This window comes from Diplotaxodon limnothrissa, linkage group LG3, assembly GCF_057381915.1.
Source record: "Diplotaxodon limnothrissa isolate DT_005_m linkage group LG3, D_limnothrissa_male_GT1.1, whole genome shotgun sequence".
Classification (NCBI taxonomy): Eukaryota; Metazoa; Chordata; class Actinopteri; order Cichliformes; family Cichlidae; genus Diplotaxodon; species Diplotaxodon limnothrissa.
In genome coordinates this window covers 64,646,572-64,667,132 of record NC_140598.1, presented here as the reverse complement: position 1 = coordinate 64,667,132, position 20,561 = coordinate 64,646,572, and the positions used below count along the sequence as shown (strand labels likewise).

At 40.9% G+C, this 20,561-nt stretch overlaps 1 protein-coding gene across 1 annotated transcript in view; it reads right to left on the bottom strand.

The window, feature by feature from the left end:
- Window positions 1-20,561, bottom strand: part of nrxn2b (neurexin 2b) — a 649,237-nt gene that overhangs the window by 329,060 nt on the left and 299,616 nt on the right. Inside the window, exon 12 of the mRNA XM_085349739.1 lies at window positions 429-548. Within this exon, the coding sequence (XP_085205865.1) occupies window positions 429-548 (120 nt within the window). The remainder of the gene's footprint in view (window positions 1-428; window positions 549-20,561) is intronic.

The window sequence follows — 20,561 nt, the reverse complement described above, 5'->3', positions numbered from 1 at the left end:
TATCCTTTTGCTTTTTATACATTTTTATGGCTTTGCCAGGCTTTGCAGCTAAGGTACCTGGCATTTAAGGGCTTTAAAAATTAGATATAGCGTAAGTCACTGTGGGATGCTTGGAAGGTTGTCATGGAGATTGGGAATTGGGTACAAACATCTTAAATTTAGCATTATTGGTAATATAAACGCTTGCCAGCTGAATTGCCATTATCTCTAAATATGAGTTCAACAATAAAAATGTCTCATTCATTTTAACTCTAATTTGTCACCTTTATGTCTCAAATCAGATGTTTTAATGACAACTAGCAAAACAGCTGCTGTGAGCCTGTTGTACATACATTATCAGCAGAACACATGGATTTGAGAATGCAGCACCACGCTCATTTACAGCATCTCACACCAAATGAATCCTCAGTGTCCTAATCACAACTAACCTTCCACTGTGACGTTATCCACAGACAGCTGTAGGTTCTTGCCTCTCCGCACCACCTTCACCATGTGCCACTCGTTATCGTTCAGCTTCTGCCCCGCGAACAGCGTCTCGGGTCCTTTGCCTGTTGTAGGGGGAGTTAAAATCACAAAACAGCACAGCAGAGATGATGTGTGCGCCTACCAACCCCCACCCCAAACACCTTCCTTCCACCTCCACCTCCCAGCCACCCCCCCCAGCACACACACACACACACACACACACACAGGTCACACACTGTAGGTGACAGGGTTGGTAGAGAAAACCTGCATGTTTGCAAAACACATTCGTGCTATTGATTTTCTCACTATGCTAGGCATGAAAGGAACTGAATATCTAGCCCGACACATGCTGAGTTGCAGACATTATATGAAGGCATGTCCTGCTTTCACAAAGCATCTCGATGTGCTGCATAAGTGGAGGAGACCAGGTGGTTTAACTGCTCACTCCTAAAACCTCCCTCCACCACTCTCCTCCTTAATTCTCTCTTTCCATTTCTCTACTCCCAATTCTCATCGCCTCAGCTCTACCACTAAAGGATACACAGTTTTGTGGAATGGCATATGGTTTTGCTAAGATGCTCTATAGAGAAATATTTACATAAGAATGTTTTCAAAGTGGGGAGAAGGCTATTTATAAGCTGCCAATGACAGAGCTTGATTTCCTCAACATAAGAAAAAACTGCTGGCGTGAGGTACCGGCAGCAGAAAAACAGTGTGGGTTTTTATTCTGTTATGAATGCAGCAATGATCTGCTGATTTTATTCTTCGCTAAAAGTTAAGGTAGGAGCACGTTGCGTGGAAGAGCAGTGCCAAATTTTGTGGACTGAATACAGATGAATAAGCGTAAAGGCTATGGCCAAAAAAAAGTAAAATCCTTATATCACATGGATTCAGACTCTAAATGAAGGTCTAGCTGTAGTGGGACTGGGGTGATCATTATAATCAATGATCGGAGAGAAGGAAGAGAGTTTTTGTCAACAACAATATAATGATGGGAAACTTTCACCTCAGTGGCAGCAGGACACACTGAAATAGTAGAAAGCCAAAAGACACCAGTCTCATCCATTCTTTTAGGCGGCTCTGAAGTAGACTGAGGGCCATTGAGGCAGATCAATAGAGACACGATGACATCAAAAGATTGTGGCTTTCTTACACCATTAGCACTGATGATTTGCTTATTTTGAGTCTAATATTTGCTGCCCCACACCAATTCCAGGGTCACTGCCTCGCTTCTGACTAGTTAGCCGGCTGGAGCTGGAGTGTGCAGCTGCTCGAGTGGATGATGTAGTACAGCCTGGTGAAATATGATGGTCCCTTTCCCAGTTCTGTGTGAAATTATTTAGTCTAGAGGAAAAAAAGGAATGTACCATCAATTGATGGCCCCACTTGGCAAGAACACACACTGCCCACTGGAGAACCGTTTTCCCATTTACCCCTGTCCCTTTTTCATTATATTGTTTTTTCATTATTTTTTTTCCTTTGGCTACATAAAATGTGAAAGAAACACTTTGATCCCTCATATGTGAAAGGAAGAGGCTGCTATATAGATGCAAAGAAAGCAAGTGTGGAGGAAAGTTGCAAGCAGAGAAATTAAAGCTGATACAAAGATATGCAGGAGTGCAGAGATAAAATGTGAAAATGGATGACAGCGAAGAAAGAAAAAAAAGAGCCCTACAAAAACCTAAGAAAAAAAAAAGTGCAACAGAGCTGCAGTAGAGCTGGCTGGCTGATGTAAGAGTGTAAAAGTTAGAAAAGTACAACAAAAATGAATGGCAACAGCTACACTTTCAGAATGGAGTCCATGTAATATTTATTTTCCCTGGCTTCTACAGGCCACAGGAGAGCCAGGTCCACCGCTACCCACACAGCAAGAGTCATTTGGCTATAATACCTCTAACAATGGGGGGAAAAATGTATGCTCCTCTGGCCGGGCTAGCCAAGCAACAAAAAGTTCTGGGCAGAAGGTGGTGAAAGTGCAGCCAGGGACCTGTTAGGCTGTATGGTCAAAGTTGGAAACACTGAAGGGAAAGCACAGATAAGGTGGGGATGCAAGTCCACTGTCAAAGGTTAAAGACGAGTTTTGCTGACTTTTGTTGATTTTAAAATAAAAAGGCTTTCAGTTAAAGTAGTTTAATACCTATGTGGGTAAGACGGGTTAAGTCTGTAACCGGTGATTATCTGATTTTATGCTACAAACATCATGAATCCCCAAAATGAAGAGCACTGTGACCAGAGCTGTTAGCCTTGCTGAGAAGTTGGAGACGTATAGATTGTTGTCTGTAGCTCTAAAGGCTCACTGCTGCTCCCCCTCCTTGTCCCACTACTCTGTTCAATTTTTCAAACTTATTCAATGTTAAAAACAACAACGTGTTTTTAAAAAAACAATTACGGTAAGTGTCAAGTTCAATGACATTTTTTGACTGCTTTTTAATAAAATGTCAACTTGTGTTTTCTTCTTAACGTATTACTCCTTTTAGTGTAAAGCTACAGCACTGGGGAATGCTTAAAATGTCACCATCACCAGGTTTAATTACAGTAAATATCTAGATATGTAAATGTTACCTCATTAGGTGCCAGTGAATTAACATTTCATTTCAGTTTTCACTAAAACTTGAAAGAATTTAATGTCCTGATCCTAAACCCATCACTGGAGAACACTGACTGCCTCAAACCGATTGTGATGAAGTTGGTGGTGATATTGCTTGCAGTTAAATTAAGTAAAGCCTTACTTCACTGCCCAGGTAACAAGGCAAACAGCAACACTAAGGACTTGCAGTATGGGGTTAAATGAGCCACTAAGCTGGTAATGTAGCCACTCTCTGAGAGAAGTACTCCTTGGTGAAAAAACAAGGAGGGGAAGAGGGCTCGTTAATGAAGAAGCTGACAATTATTAAAATGAAATGAATTCTCATTCTGCCACTTGTGCGTTCTTACTCTGTCTTGATCAGCGGGGCAAAGGGCTGTGATCATATAAACAGAAGCTCCTTGTGCCTCTATCTCTCCCATTCCTTTGTTCCATCCTGCCACTTTTCTTTACAGCTTCTAAATGCATCACAGAGGCACTGAAAAGAGTAAAAATAACTACGATTGTGGACTACTTTCATTGACTGTGTCAGCTCACCATTAGTGAGAGGTGTGATGCTTGTGGGCTGTTGCGTAATTACCAGCAGCCATCCATCATTGGTTGCTGTTTTCTCTCTGTAAACAACCTTGATTAATGCAATCGGATCAATGCAACACAGGTCCTCAGCCAATGGCTGCAGGTTGTTGCCATCAGCCTCTATACAGGCTGTGAGACTGCTGGTGCAACAGCAAGTACTTGAGCACAGTTGTTTAATTATTTTGTCTAAACTCTGATCACGGCAACTTATGAGAGAATAGCTTATAATCACTCAGCGAGCAATGCTGACAACACGATAATCAAGAAATAAAACATGAAAAATGTTTGTTTTCTCTTACTTTGCAAAATAGTAGAGGTCCAAATATCTCTTAGACCACTGATAATATGTGTAGCTAGAAGAAGAATCTGACAGTTTGAATATCTCGCCCTGCCTAATGACTTTTCTTATCCCTGTTCATATTTGTCACAGACACCACGACTCCAAGCCCCTTTATTAAACACAGTATGTTTCACTTAGATTCTTTTGCATTTTGCACAATGTCAGAGTTTTGTGTGGTCCTGTTAACATCTAGCTGTCACATAGAATTAGCTCCAAATAATAATGGCTATATATAGTATACCAAGCAAGCTTTCTGGCATGATTATTAAGTCAACCAGTGCACCAAAGTCTGGCCAGAGGGAGCAAAGCCAGTCTGAGATTTGCTGGGCAAATGTGCTTGCCAAAATGACAACGCCACAGCACACCATCACAGGGCTACAGGCAGTAAGTTTGCTGCTGGTGTAACAGTGGACGACTATGAAAGCAGCAATGAGTCATGCAGTCGTACAGAGAAGCGTACAGAGAAGCGTACAGAGAAGCGTACAGAGAAGCGTACAGAGGCCGTTTATCGGGGTTGCTCGAGCATATGCAGTTAGTGTGTTGAGATTGCAGGGGTCAGGCGCAACTGCAGGGTGCGTCTGCGAGTTAAAGGGTCAAATTTGTCTAGGGGCAACTGACTGTGATGGTGTGTCTGATCTAACAAGACAGCTTATACCCCGATCTACTCAGATTAAAGAAAATAAATAAATAAATAAAATGCCACAGGATTCACATCAAATGTAGCAAAACATTTATGTTCCAGTATCAGTGCAGCACTGAAAAGTCCCCAATCGGCTATCACATAACAAAATAAATGTAAATGCAATGCGTGTATTATAGGATAATGTTGTTCCCTGATGGCACCACTTTTTTTTTTTTATCTCATCACTCAACCAACCATCCAGGCCAACCTGAGCTACTATCTTGGTTGAGCTCCAAAGACTAAATCTCCAGGAATCATATCATTTTATGATGCTTGGCAGAATGTGCTGTCTTTAACTATGGGATACAGAGGCGAATACCAGCCTAAGCTCTGTGATTTTAATTCCCTGGAAGAAAGCACAACCCTGACTAGCTACTGCTCTGGACTTTCGAGGTCATGAGCTTCTGCAAAGCCATGCACAAATTTATGCATTCACATAAACGCACACACTTGCAAGCACTCGTGGGAAAAAGGTAAATCTAACAGCGGACTACAGTCTAATTAAAATAAGCTCAAGAAAGAACCCCACTGCCATTTGTTTCATTCTTGGCTCAGCAGCCCCACTCTGAGGGGGAAAAACAGGAAAATGCTGATTCTGTGTCACTGAACCGACGAAGCCGGAGCAAGGGAGACTCAGAGGGGCTTGTGCAGTCGGGAGCGAATGGAAAATGAGAAGATCGTGGATACCAAATGACTGAAATTGATTTTTCATGCAAAGTGGTATAGAAAACAGAGCCAGAGAAACCAGTGCTGACCAGGGGGAATTGTAATGCTTGGCTTCTTCACGAATTCATATGGTAAAGAGGGGCATTGAAAAATCTGCTTAGCAAGACAGACAGGTGCTGTAATCATATATGTGTGTGTGTGTAAGTGTAAGACTTGTTTATGTTCATGATTAGCATTTCACTAACAGGTGATAGACCTCAGGCAACCCCCCTTTGTGCACCCATCTGGTAAAGCACATTGTGCGCTCAGCACACTCCAGTGTTCACACTCCTTCCCACACACAAGTATGCAAAGAACTGTGAAAGGGAATATAGAGTTTTAAGGTAGGTAAAAAGGATATACATCCTCCTCTTTTAAAATGAACTAAGGGCCATTATTAAGCAGGAGTAGCTACCTATGTTTGCTGCCCCATACCAATCTAAGAGATCTAAGAGAAAATAAACAATTCCTCTCAAATTAAATGAAAATTTCTCTAAATGTTAAAAACAAAAAAAAAAAGCCAAATAGTGATAGCAAGCAATGATAACATAGTAAATTTGATAATTAAGCGATAATTCAACAAATAACAGTCCCTGAACAAAGTTGACTTTTTCAAAAAATTTCAGGAATAAGAAAATATGAATTGGAGGTGAAAATACAAAGCTGGTATGAATACGACTCAGATTTTGCCCGCCAACAGAGCAACAGAGAAGATTTATGAGGACTAGTTAAAGGCTGACAGCCTATAGCTATTTTATACACAGGGGAACTTTACAGAGCTTTGAAATTTTAAAAAGAAATTACAACTTGGGGACCGAGGATTTTTTTTTAAAGATATGTATAAATGAGGCACTAGGCAAATAAAATTATCAGGGAAGGGTTGGGCAAAGCGGATGATATATTAAATGTCTTCCTATCAATACATAAACAAGAAAGCAAGCATAAAACAATATCAAAGCTTTACAGGGGCCTCCAAGAGTCCTCAAAAGCAAATATCAAACTTATTAAAAATAAATGGGAGCGAGAAGGTGAAACAAGTAAAACAGAAAGGATGAAAAAAGTTTAAATCACAAAAGAAAAGCACCCTTATAGCTATGGGTAAAAAAAAAAGGGTTTTAGTTATTGATGTACAGAAAAAGCACCAACCCTTCAAAGATACTAGTGCAGGCCTTTCATCTTTGGGTAAGTGTGGGTAAGCTTTGGGATTGTACCCACACTTATCACACATGGAGCTCAAGTGGGTGTGCCCACACAAGGCCCACAGCAGTTTTGCCCTTTGGGTTCCCTGCGTGGATTTTTATATGCAAGTCTACTTTGAGTAGACCACAGAATACCCATGTGGGAAACACAGCAGTTTTGCCCTTTTAGGACCCTAAGAGGGAATTCTGTGGTTAACCCACTGTGGGTTGCCCATAGTACATGTAGATGGGGCTCCATTGGCCTCTTTGTGAATTAGCCCAGGCGGGCCAGAAGCACTTTTACCCTGAAAGGCCCCCCATCACATTTTTCTTTGGCCAAAATGGGTTTGCCAATAAAAACCCATGCTGGGATTCCAAAGGGCAAAACTGCTGCCCGCCCTGTGTAGGAACACCTACATGGGCCCTGCGTGGGATAACTGAGTTTGCCAGGCCCACACAGCTTACTGATAACCTATCTACTGTGTTCCTGCACAAGCATGTTTGTAACTGTGACTACTGAAGAAAATGAAACTATAGAACATTTTTTTAATACACTGACAGAAATACAAGGCTGAGAGAAGATGATTGATTGAAAACCTGAAGGAAATAAAAAGTGAAACTGGATCTTGTTCATAAACTGCAAAAGAACTCAAGAAGCAAAAGACATATTCCATTTTGTATGATCGACTATCTTGGTTGAAAGGATTTGAGTTTTCCTTTGTGTGTGTTTGAGGGCAAGTGACTCTATAGTGAAGTGGCTCACATGTTCGACTATCGTCAAGCAATTGTCAGGAATGAAGGGTTTAAAAATCTGCCAAGTCACCTATCTGGTTACTTTGACTTGATGAAGTTACTTTTCTTTTCCAATTAATGTTCTGATGTACACTACATCCAACTGGTGGCAGTAATGTACCATGTTGCACATGTGTGCCCTGAACAATAGGGGTAGGGGAGTCCACACCAAGTATATAGGTATACTGTGGGTATGCTGCTACTCTCTGCTTAGTGTGGGGAGCCCATACTAAGGGCTGTCCCACTGGGATCCATGTGGACCCAAAGTGCAGGCCACAGATGTGCCCTACATATCATGCTGGTACTGGGGCCTGTGGGTCTGCCTACAGTGCCTGAACACAGGTCACAAGGGGGATGTTTGCAGGTAGGAACAAATTGCTGATGGATTATCTGTAGCCAAATAAACAAACAGAAACTGTTCTGGGGTTTTTTTTGTTGTTGTTTTTTGGAATAGTATTTAAATGCATAACTATACAAAGACCAATTTAATTCAGACCTGCTATTTTGTTTTAGTCTCTTATACAAAAACATGAACATCGCTGTAACACTACAGCTGTTAAACCAAACTGGACTAAAATAGAGCACGAGTACAAAAAAGTTATCACTGAAAACTAATTAATTAATTTTAATTACACCGAGAGCTTATTAAATAAACAATAAACAAAAACCAGATGAAGCCCAGTGTTGCTCTTGTAATCACCACCTATTGATCAGCAATGCTTTCCAATTTATTAAGAATAATAAAAAAGAAAAAGGCAAAGCAGACAATATAAAAGTGCAATATAAACCAAAAATGCTTTTAGAAATATTTGGTTTAGCCAGTGCAGGAATAGCAATCAATCAGTATACTTGATCAGTTTCACCTTGTGATGTCTCATTCTCTATATAGAGCCATGTGTACAGGTTTGTTGCTAGTGTTAAAAGATTGATTTTCGTGCACCAAAGTAGTTACAGCTGTAACAATGAGAAGCTGGTGGGTGTTTCTTAGGTGTACCGCAGGCAGTGAACTGAGACTACATGGTCTTCTTCCTTCCTACATTTGTGGGAGGTGCGTGTATGAGTGTTTGTGAGTGAGAGAGAGGGAGTGAGCAGAAGCGGGTGAGAGCTTACGCTTCCGTTCAACCTTGCAGAGGAGAGCGGTACATGCTGTGCACAATAGCTACATCTCCCACACACAAACATGTTGTCCTGTTTTCATACTGTACAACAACAGTATTCTAACTGGATGATTGGGATCTCTGTGTGTAAGCTTGGGTGGATAACCGTTAAAGAGAATGAAAGAAAGTAAGACCAACCCATTTTCAAAGAAGTACTGTTAAAATTTTAATTCAGGCCTTGGGTTATGGCGTTGGCGGTGGTGAGGGGAACGAAGGCAATGAGAGGGCAGAATATGTGTGTGGACAGAAGATGATGACCGGGATGCTGTGTCAGCATTGCTCTTTTTCTGGCCAAGAATGTGGCACAGGAGCGCCGCGGGATAATTTGATGACACGTTTGTGTGTTTGAAAGTGACCTAAGCGAGGAGGAGGCGATATGTACGCGAATGTTCGTGTCTATCCACCTGTACTTTATATCACAATTATCTGGAAAACATATTGAGCTTTGAGGACTTATTTGTTAGATTTACATATTTTTTATGATGGTTTGAGTGTGCCAATGTGTGCGGTGCATTAGAGTGTTTCGCAGTTTAGTGCCAACCCCGTGTCCCCTCTCTCCTTTGCCATCTGTGCTCCTGGCATGGCTCCTTACTGTCGGTAATGAAGAGGAACCACCCCCACTCCCATCTCCACTCTCCTCCACCCACCCACCCCTCTCTCTCACTCTTTTGCTTACTTGTCTGGCTCTCTAACAAACCTTTTCCTTTAACTGTGTTGTCTTTCCCCCAAAATGACTTTACTACCTAGAAATCTCCATACACTCCTAAACTCCCGAACTCGCTGCTTTTGAAACATCCCCCTGAACTGCAGCTCCCCTGAATCTGCTTGACTTGATATTGATTCTTCTTTAAACAGAGCCTCTCAGCATGGTGCCTCTTAAGTTCAAACATTTGAAAGCCTACTTCCCACTCAAATGAACAAATCCTATAAATACTGCACATCTGTGTTCTAAAACCCACACTCACAGCCTAACATTATATATACTTGCACACAAATAAATGTAATCACACGTGAACCATACGCATATATCACATACGATAATATGAAATGCTAATGTAATTGGTCTTATATTAGCTATCCCCCAAATCAGTACTGAAGCCAAATTCAGTTTTAACAGCAAATGTCAAAGTTGTTTTATGTCAGCAAAGCTACAATTAGCATTTAGAGTCCTGTTAAAAACTAAATACAACCCGTGTTTCAGTAGCTTCTCGTACTACCTGCAGCAGCAATAATTCGAAGTGATAATTTTCTGCATCTAAGTTTCTTTCTTTCATTGTAGAGAAATCCTGACTCACCATTCTTAACAATGTTGCTTCAGTTCATTGAGGTTTGTGGGCATTCATTCATGCACAGCTCTCTTAAGAGTCCTCCACAGCTTTTCAGCTGGGTTAGGGTCTGAACTTTGGGGAAACTGGAACCCTTTTATTCTATTCTTTTAAACCCAAATCATCACCCCTCCACCAATGTGTTTGACAGTTGTAATGAGGTGTCTGTGCTGTTACTCTGTATTTGCTTTTCACCGGACATGCTGCTACGCATTACGACCAAATGTCTGCACTTTGGCCTCGTCTATTCAAAGAACAGAAGTTCAGAAGTCTCGTGGTTTGTGGTTTGTTGAGGCGCAATGTTAAGATGGAAAATGAGGCCTGTAGAGTTCGAGATGTAGCTCTGTTTATTGGAAGGATTTCTGCTTCTTTGGAGATCCTCACACTTGGTGATGATCAGTTAGTCAAGTGCAATTAATCAGCAGCACCTGGTTCCTATTTAACTTCTGAATTCTTAGTAAGCAGTGTGTACTTTTTCACACAGGACGCTATGAAAGCATTTTCCCATGATTGTATTTGACACATTGTTGCTAAAGTTTCCATCCAACTCTGAACGGAACACTTGGAACTCACATACAGTATCCTGTGATTATTGAAAAGATGTGTATTTAAACTTGTCTTTAACAAATCATTTTTTTTGTGACTGACCCTGAAACATAACCAAGTTACAGTATTTTTAAGTATTATTCTGCAGAATGAACTGACATTAGGAAAACAACACAACAACTTCAACTGTAAGTGAACTATTGTGTAACTGGTTTATCCACTGTCTCTGCTCTTCTACTCTCTACTTAAAACCAACACTCCCTGGTTCTCCATCACTCCCTTGTTTCTCTGAGAAGCATTTTGGGGGGAGTAGTTCAGGAGGTCTTGGACGCCATGCATTTCCAAACCACAGGTTCAGTGCACTTTTCCTCATGTTTCCCTCTAATGAGCCCTCCCTTGTGCCAGCATAGCCTGGAGCAGATGGGATGGTTCAGCATGGCATCACCAGCCGACACAGTGGCATGTCAAACAGGCGGTCATGGGCCTGAGCATGCCAAGCACAGTCATACTCTATCGCCATATGGGAATAATGTGCACTGAGATCATGCTGGATAGGCTGACAGAGTGCGATACATGGCCTGAGTCGCCTGCAAATCAGAACAAATGCCTATGGATGCTTAAGCATATATGTATAAGTCTCAAGGCACAAACAAATGACTGTTGACCAGGCTGAGGTCAAGGCTTCAAACACGCTCAGAGTACTGCTGTAGACACTCATCTGTTCACACATGCAAAATGCTCTCTACCCCTGCAGACACGTGCTGTGCACTCACAAATTTGCAAACAGACACACACGCACAATCCAGTCCATTCATCAAATGGCAATAAAAGACAGACACACAATTCTATACAACGCTCACCAGCCCTGGCAGTTGCTCCCATTCACACACCAATAGAGGCACACACACCCCCTCCCCTCGGTCCTCTGCAGACTGTGATGATGGCTTGTGTTTGGGAGGTTAATGGCTGTTTGCTCCCCACAACCTTCACACTTGATTACTCAAGTCGACTGCTGTCTGGACTGCGGGGGACACCACAGCCCTTCCTGCCACCACTCTCATAAGTATGCCTTGTTCATTAGAAATGTTAATGAAGTTTGAGGACACAGTGTGCAAAGTGATGGGAAATGATCCTCAGTGTTATTAGACCACAGCATTAGAAATGATTTAGCAGTGCCTTAAAAAACATAAAATAAAGGAAGAAAAGTACATCTTGAAAGATGGAGGAGCAGAACAAAAGTGTTCTGCATTATGCAGGTCACATTTTTATCTATTGCGTTTTTAAAAATTCAGTGTGGGCTTTGCAGTGCACTGCATGATGACCGTCTGATTTCCATTTGAAAGTAAGGAAATGTGCTGTATGGATAATTTGTGAAATTACTATAAAGTGTGGGAAATTACACACCCACTGAAGTAGTGCAGTTTTTAGAAAAAGTGCCACAACTTCAAACGCTGCATAAAATATCTGTTCCCCAAAGTAGTTAACTTGGCAGTATTAAAGCAAACAGACCTTTTAGTCTTTACTTAGAGAGACTCCAGTGTTGGCACTCGTCCCAAAGTGTTCCAAGTGCAGGTAAGAGGCAAATTCACTACAAAAAAAACATAAAATTTATATATATATGGTCATTGCTTTGTTGAAAGCTAAAGTCTTGAACCTATTAGTAATCTGCTAAAACTAACATTGCTCTTTATTAGTGGCTTGCAGAAATGATATTGTTCTGCAAACTGAATACTTCTGATTACAGGTTTCTGTAGCTCGCTTGGTCTGAAAAATATCCAGTTTGTTAAAAAATAATTTGACGAGCTGACTTCTGAAGTTGAACAGGTGTGCTTGTTTAATTGAAATGAAGAGCGGGCTTGTGGGAAACACATTTTACACTGCTGTTGGTGTAAGATGATTAAAGAGTACATTTGCACACCAAATATATACAGGAGAAATACTAACATAGTCACAGAATTGTAATGAGCAAATATCCAAATAGATAATTTAAGTAATCATATATCTGTCAATAAAACAAGGCACGAGGCAGGTAAAACACTTGGAAATAGCCTTGCAGAGCAAAGATTTGAGTACATAGTTCATGATGTGCTATTTTTTTATGCACTGCTTGTTTATCTTGCAGTACTGAACACACCAGTCTATGTTCTATTAATTACAGCCACGGGCACATGATTTAAATTATGTCCTGTTTAAATTATCTGTGGATTTGGTTAAAATATATACAATGCATACATAATCATGTAAACCGAACGACTGCAGGCCACAGACATGGGTGATAACTAATTTTGAAAAATCTATTATTTTGCTTTCACAACATCATGCGACCTTAAAAATAGAAGCACAGAAGAAAAGTAAAATAATTATGCAAATCCGCAGGAAAAAGATAATTCGTGAAATTTCATTTTGCCACTCAGCGTATGATGAGGCCATAAACAACTGAATTATTGTTCAGTGGTTTTAAAATGCTTTCAGTGACATTACATACTTGTTTTTTGCAACAGAATGCAGCACTACTAGATTTGAATCACAAAATCTGCTCCCTGCTATCCACAAATGTCTCATATATGTGGTGAAAATTGAATTTACAGAGGTAAAGACTATGCAAATGACGCCTTATTCGGAAACCCAGGGGTGCCATTTTATGATTCATGACTGGTAACTGTGTTAACTACCTTCATTGACTTTCAGATGCAGAAGTGTCTTGTTTAAAAATGAGCTATGCGATGTCTAAATTGGAAGGAGTATTTTGGCTGAGCCACAATATTATATAGATTATACATGTGAGTTTGGATAGACAGCCTTATATCCTTCTGCTCTGCAGGCATTGGTGAAGCACCATTTACTAAATGGCTATTATGTACATATAGCAAATGTGGGAATGGAAGCTGAAACAATGTTTCTACTCTGGTGGGATGTGGTGTGCAGGAGGGCCAAGGGTTCTTCAACTGGGGCAAGTGATCCATTTGGACATGATATTGTTTCTGTAAGAGGAAAGGCTCGTAGCAGAAATAGTTACATAAGACTCCAGAAGTTCATATTGTTTCTATGGCAAGAGACAGGGGTTTTATTTTGCTCTTCAGTGTTATGAGGATAAGACCTCTTTTGACGATAATGCCATTTGGCTCCTATCTTAAGATATCATATTTTGTGACTCACAGGAGCGCAGGCCTATCGCTGCAGATCTAATGAAAAGCTGGGTGTATTTTTGTGCATGCGTGTGTGCATTTGTGTCTGCATGCATGCCATCTAAATGGCAGCCATCTGCTAACAGCAAAGATGGCTGTGATGGAAAGATATAAGCAGAAAACAGAGATAAAAATACAAGGAGACATCTATATCGTGATCCTCCTCTTCATCTCCCCCCCCACCCATTTTTTTTTGTTACAGCTACTGCCTATATTTCTATGTGCCTTTCTCTGATTCAAAACTACATTTCCCAACTCCATAAAGTAACTCGCCCTGTGTGCAGGAGCTCCGAGGACAGAGTCACTTTTTTGTTAGGAACTGTGGAATCGGGAGGGATGTGTTTTGTTGGTGCATGGAAGGAATTGGGGAGTGGTAAGTGGGGGGTCTGGTAGTCAGTTGAGTACATGGTTGCATGCTGACACAACAGCAAAACAGCCCTCCTACAGCCACATCCAAAATATCTCATGCATGGTGCTGCATTACACACACACAAAAAGATGAGAGGTGGCTGAGTGTGTGTATAGACTACAAAACTGTGTGTGTGTGTTTGTGTGTGTGTTGATGGGGAGGGAGAGAAGAGAAATAAAAAGCAGGGCGGGGAGCAGCAAACAGATTATGTCCCCCAGCCATGATTATCTACGCCTGCCGCTCTGACCCCCCGTCCCAATTACCAAGATAAGGCAGCCTGTGTCCATGTGTGTGCCTGTACAGGAGTGTGTCTACTTTCCTTTCGTTGAAGAAAAATATGTGATGCTTGCTCGTTCATAGGGCATTTGTGTTCACTGGTAGCTATCAGGGACCACACACTTTTTACTTCCCACTGTTCTTGCCCCATTGCAGGAGGGTTGTAGGTGTGGTGCTTTAGAATGATGAAATAGCTTCTCTTGATAGTTTCTAGAATTGCAGATGGACAAGAATACGTGTTTGAGTCAGGAAGATGTTGAGAGGACACCTGATTGATTTCAAAAAGCAGGAAATGAATCATACATTTTTCTCCATCCTCTCTAGAATTTTAGAGCTCCTGCTGGAGCATCAAAGACAGGCAACTCCCATCTTCCCTTTCGTACTGCCATCTGCGCCCTGCCTCTTTGCTTTGCCTTTTCATCCTCACCCTCCTTTGCATGCTTCTTATCAGTGCCTGTCATCTTCTCATTTTTTTTTAACTCCCTCTCTTTACATCTCTCTTCCCCACAGGTCCCGTAGGGGATGCTGATTTATGATTTGAACCGCATTTCCCAACATGCTGGAGTAAGAGGGTCTGATCCCACGGGACAACCATCAGTCCTGTAAGACAGCATGGGTCTCGACAGCTCCAGGTTGGTGCCAGTTCTCTCATTAGAATCTCCGCAATGAGTCAACATGTAGGCTGTCACTAAAGCCTCGTAGCGCTGAAAGGAGGCACAATGACCACCTGGACTACTGTGATGCCACTGAGGGAGCCACAAGACAGCTCAAGACAAAGATCCTGGGGGAGGTGTGGCAGTTTATGCAGCACTATCCGTCAGTAATATCACATACTGTGTGTGGCAAAGTCAAGAACACTGTTATCTGTAGGCCTACGCACACATTTTTCAGTGGTTCAGCAATGCCTATGGTTTGATAAAATGCTTTTTTTTTAAACAAATATTCTAACACAATCATTGGCCAATGTCGATGGCCCATTTCATTTGCAGGATCCCATCAGTTGTGAAAGCTGCTTTTGTTTTCCTGTTACCATAATTCTGAAATGAAATGAAACTCCTATGTGGATATGAAAAGTATTTTTTTACTTCATTACTTATCACTAATCCCGACATATGATTACCAGCTATCTTTTATACAGAAGCACTAAAAATTTATGAGAACTGCAGTATTGCATACTTTTTTTTTTTTTTTTTTAAATATACAGATAGGAACAAAATTATTATAAGCACTATGGAATTTAAAGTTTTTGTCAAACTTTTGTGCTTTTTTAAAGTGCATTTTGAACAGAGCAGGGGATTCTCAACATTGGATTTCTAAACATACTAGTTTTCAAATAGAAATAATAAATAATTTCTATTTGCACACCAAAGAATTATTTCAGAATAAAGCAAAAACTACTAGGGTCAATATTGTTAACCCTCTGAAAAACTGAACTTTTTTTGTGAGCCACAGCACAAACTACTGCTGTGCAATGATGTGCTTTAATGTTTTAATGCTCAAAGATGTAAAATCAAGTTCATTTCAACTTTCACTTGAGAAAGCATCGCGCCAAAAAAATTGAAACTTATCACAAAACAGGAGATGAATACGCAAAATTTGCAGAATTTCTAAGTGTCATGAACTGGAGTGATAATTATTATTAAGAAATTCCAGGAGAACTACGCAGTTGGACCTGGCAGAGGTAGGAAGTGAAAGATTTTAAAGACTCTGGAAAGAAAATAAGGGAAAGTTGTTTCTAAAGCCCCCACACCACTGCCAAGACACCAGTGAAAGAATCTTTGAGAGTACAATTCCCGACTTGACTAAATCAATTTCTAGATGCTCGCAGACTGAAGCATGCCAAGGACAACCTGGATAAAGCTTTTGCATACTGGAAACACATCATTTGCTCTTATGAGATGAAACTAGAGCTTTTTAGCCACAGAGAGGCTGCTTATGTTTGGAGAAAGAAGGGAGAAGCATACAACCCAAAGAACACCACAGTGATATCCACAGTGAGGCATGGTGGTGGGAGCATTATCTTATAATGCTTAGGCATCTGGAACTGGGAATCTCATCAACGTGGAAGGAATCATGAAGAAACAAGGATGTATGAAGATTTTAAAAGAAAATTTCAAGTAGTCAGCAGCAAAACTTGGTTTGCATGATTGATTTGTCTTCCAACACAGCAACAAGCTAAAACACAGGCCACGTTTGGCGAAGAAGTACCTCCAGAAGACCAAAATTGAATGTTAAAGACTGGTCTGCATAAACATTTAACTTGAGTTCCACTGAAAAAACTTTGGGGTGAATTTAAGGTCCATACCAGAAGACCTACAAATCTGAAAGAGCTTCGGATATTAGCCAAAATGAATGGGCTGGGATAATTCAGTTGACATATTTTTGTCAGCTGAAATTATTGTGTTGTGAAATGATTTTGTTTCTGTGTGCAAAGTAAAATAAGATATAAATCCAAATTAAGCAAAGACATTTGGAAAAAGATGTCTTAAAAATTCCTTGCTCTGTTTAAAGAGCACTTGGGAAATGGGAAATTTTTATGGGGAGGCCAATCATTCTCTCCTTACCTGTGAAATTGCTGCTACTTTTGTTCATATGTAAAAGTCCCAATCCCTTTAAAACAACACTAAAACATACTTTTCTTACTTTGTTCAGCAAAACAATAAAACTGAATGAGAAGGTATGTCGTAGTCCAGACTCCAAAACTCCAACACAACAGTGAGACATCAGTGACGGACAGCAGTGGGACTGGATATGTGTGGAGAACAACTTGTTAGTGCTAAAGATGGCTTAACCGCTTGGCTGCCAAGATGAATCCCCTGAAACCAAAAGGATCCAATACACACACTGCTGAGGTTTAAGATGTCAATGAGCAAGTCAAGCTTCCCACATTCCTTTCCAACAACCTCCACAAGCTCTTCAGTGGACCAGGAGGGCAAAAACGGTATTCCTAAACACACTGTTTTCAACATGGAAAGCTAGACACTGAATCTGTCTCTCTCTGTTTTCTCAAGTTGCAAATCTGAATTTTTTGAGAGGTTAGATTTGGTGTAGAGAGTGTAGACTTGTGACATGAGACCAATGAGAACTTTGCCACAAGGTTCTTAAATTCAGAGGAAGCAGCTAGAGAAGGGAAAAGGAGGAGGTAAATAAGAAAAAGCACAGCGAGAATCTTTTTAAATCTTCCACATTCACTCAGTTTAAACTGCAGCAACTCTGGTTCTTCACCTTCCAAGTATAAACTTCAGCATTGCCTTATGTTATCTTGTTATGTATCATTGGCATTTGCAATCATTCATAGCTACTGGCCTTAGCACTATATATAATTACACAGGTTACCATATAGCCCGATGTAAATTAGCAGACAGCTGCGTACACATACAATTTATTATGCTGCCATGTTTCCACACAAACACATTAGTACATTCCATTGCAGTTTTAGTTAGAAAATGTTCTGATTGCTTATTCCTTTGATGTTTATAAAGGCTTCAAAGAACTTCTTTATTAAGTCATGCCTGTTTAACATTTAAAGAGGCATTTGGTTTGTTTCCATTAAAACAAGCAAAGAGCTAAATGTGAGAAAATATTTTAAAATGAAACAGAGTTGCACAGAGATATTTATGTGTAGTTTTTAACAGGCTGTTTTGTGTGTGACACCACACTTTTTTTTTCCTACGCAAATGCTAGGAGGGCTGCATATATTTAATGCATTTGTTTTTTTGCTGGTGTTCAGCATTTTCACCAATTCCACAGTGACGACTGCTAATTTTATTCAAATGTGTTAACTACTGGAAAAATGCAAGATTCATTTCAGTTGTCCTTTACTGAGCGAGATGACTGATTTTAACACAAGTCTGCTTATATTAAATTATGCACCAATCCCTGAGGGTGCACCAGAGGCATTATGTTAATAAACCTTCTCTCATTGGCTCATTGCATCACACTTGGCCTGGAGTTTTGGAAGATACAATGAACATTAAATAAAAGAAAAAAGAGCCATCCTCCATTGGAGCATTAAATTGCCTTTAAAAATCAAATCCCAATCCAAGCATTTCCAAAACAAAATTTATTCAGTCTCTCTCTGATACATGCTCCAACTTTCCAAACTGTAGGATGTTGCGAATGCTGACGGCAACTTTTAGTGCCTACTGCAACTCCATCTTTGACATCTACTTGGCTCAGACAAGACATGGTGACTCATGATTTAAGTGAGCGATTGGAAACTCATTCAAATTCAATATTTGTGATTCACTGAGAAAATAAGAGAAAGCCATCTGCTCGGAGGCAAGTGAGACCAAGCAGGGGAGGTAGATAAGAACCCAATTTGCTACAATTTAGACTGAACAAACTACCTATTCAGATTTTCAGTTGTCATGACACCTGAATATATATATATATATATATATATATATATATATATATGAATATAATGAATTGCATTTATATAGCGCTTTTTGAGACCCTCAAAGCACTTTACAATTCCACTAGTCATTCACTCTCACATTCACACACTGGTGGAGGCCACAGCTGCCCTGGGGCAGACTGACAGAAGCGAGGCTGCCTTATCGTGCCATCGGCCCCTCTGGCCAACACCAGTAGGCAGTAGGTGAAGTGTCTTGCCCAAGGACACAACGACCAAGACTGTCCAAGCCGGGGCTCAAACTGGCAACTTTCTGATTGCAAGATGAACTGCCAACTCTTGAGCGGATCAAGTTATATACAGTGGGGCAAAAAAGTATTTAGTCAGCCACCGATTGTGCAAGTTCCCCCACTTAAAATGATGACAGAGGTCAGTAATTTGCACCAGACGTACACTTCAACTGTGAGAGACAGAATGTGAAAAAAAAATCCATGAATCCACATGGTAGGATTTGTAAAGAATTTATTCGTAAATCAGGGTGGAAAATAAGTATTTGGTCACCTCAAACAAGGAAAATCTCTGGCTCTCACAGACCTGTAACGTCTTCTGTAAGAAGCTTTTCTGTCCCCCACTCGTTACCTGTATGAATGGCACCTGTTTGAACTCATCATCTGTATAAAAGACACCTGTCCACAGCCTCAAACAGTCAGACTCCAAACTCCGCCATGGCCAAGACCAAAGAGCTTTCGAAGGACACCAGGAAAAGTATTGTAGACCTGCATCAGACTGGGAAGAGTGAATCTACAATAGGCAAGCAGCTTGGTGTGAAAAAATCAACTGTGGGAGCAATCATCAGAAAATGGAAGACATACAAGACCACTGATAATCTCCCTCGATCTGGGGCTCCACGCAAGATCTCATCCCGTGGGGTCAAATTGATCATGAGAACGGTGAGCAAAGATCCCAGAACCACACGGGGGGACCTGGTGAATGACCTTCAGAGAGCTGGGACCAAAGTAACAAAGGTCACCATCAGTAACACACTACAACGGCAGGGAATCAAATCCCGCAGTGCCAGACGTGTTCCGCTGCTGAAGCCAGTGCATGTCCAGGCCCGTCTGAAGTTTGCCAGAGAGCACATGGATGATACAGCAGAGGATTGGGAGAATGTCATGTGGTCAGATGAAACCAAAGTAGAACTTTTTGGTATAAACTCAACTCGTCGTGTTTGGAGGAAGAAGAATACTGAGTTGCATCCCAAGAACACCATACCTACTGTGAAGCATGGGGGTGGAAACATCATGCTATGGGGCTGTTTTTCTGCCAAGGGGACAGGACGACTGATCCGTGTTAAGGACAGAATGAATGGGGCCATGTATCGTGAGATTTTGAGCCAAAACCTCCTTCCATCAGTGAGAACTTTGAAGATGAAACGAGGCTGGGTCTTCCAACATGACAATGATCCAAAACACACCGCCCGGGCAACAAAGGAGTGGCTCCGTAAGAAGCATTTGAAAGTCCTGGAGTGGCCTAGCCAGTCTCCAGACCTCAACCCCATAGAAAATCTGTGGCGGGAGTTGAAAGTCCGTGTTGCTCGGCGACAGCCTCAAAACATCACTGCTCCCGAGAAGATCTGCATGGAGGAATGGGCCAAAATACCAGCTACTGTGTGTGCAAACCTGGTAAAGACCTATAGTAAACGTTTGACCTCTGTTATTGCCAACAAAGGTTATGTTACAAAGTATTGAGTTGTATTTTTGTTATTGACCAAATACTTATTTTCCACCCTGATTTACGAATAAATTCTTTACAAATCCTACCATGTGGATTCATGGATTTTTTTTCACATTCTGTCTCTCACAGTTGAAGTGTACCTCTGGTGCAAATTACTGACCTCTGTCATCATTTTAGGTGGGGGAACTTGCACAATCGGTGGCTGACTAAATATTTTTTTGCCCCACTGTATATATACATTGTATCTGCA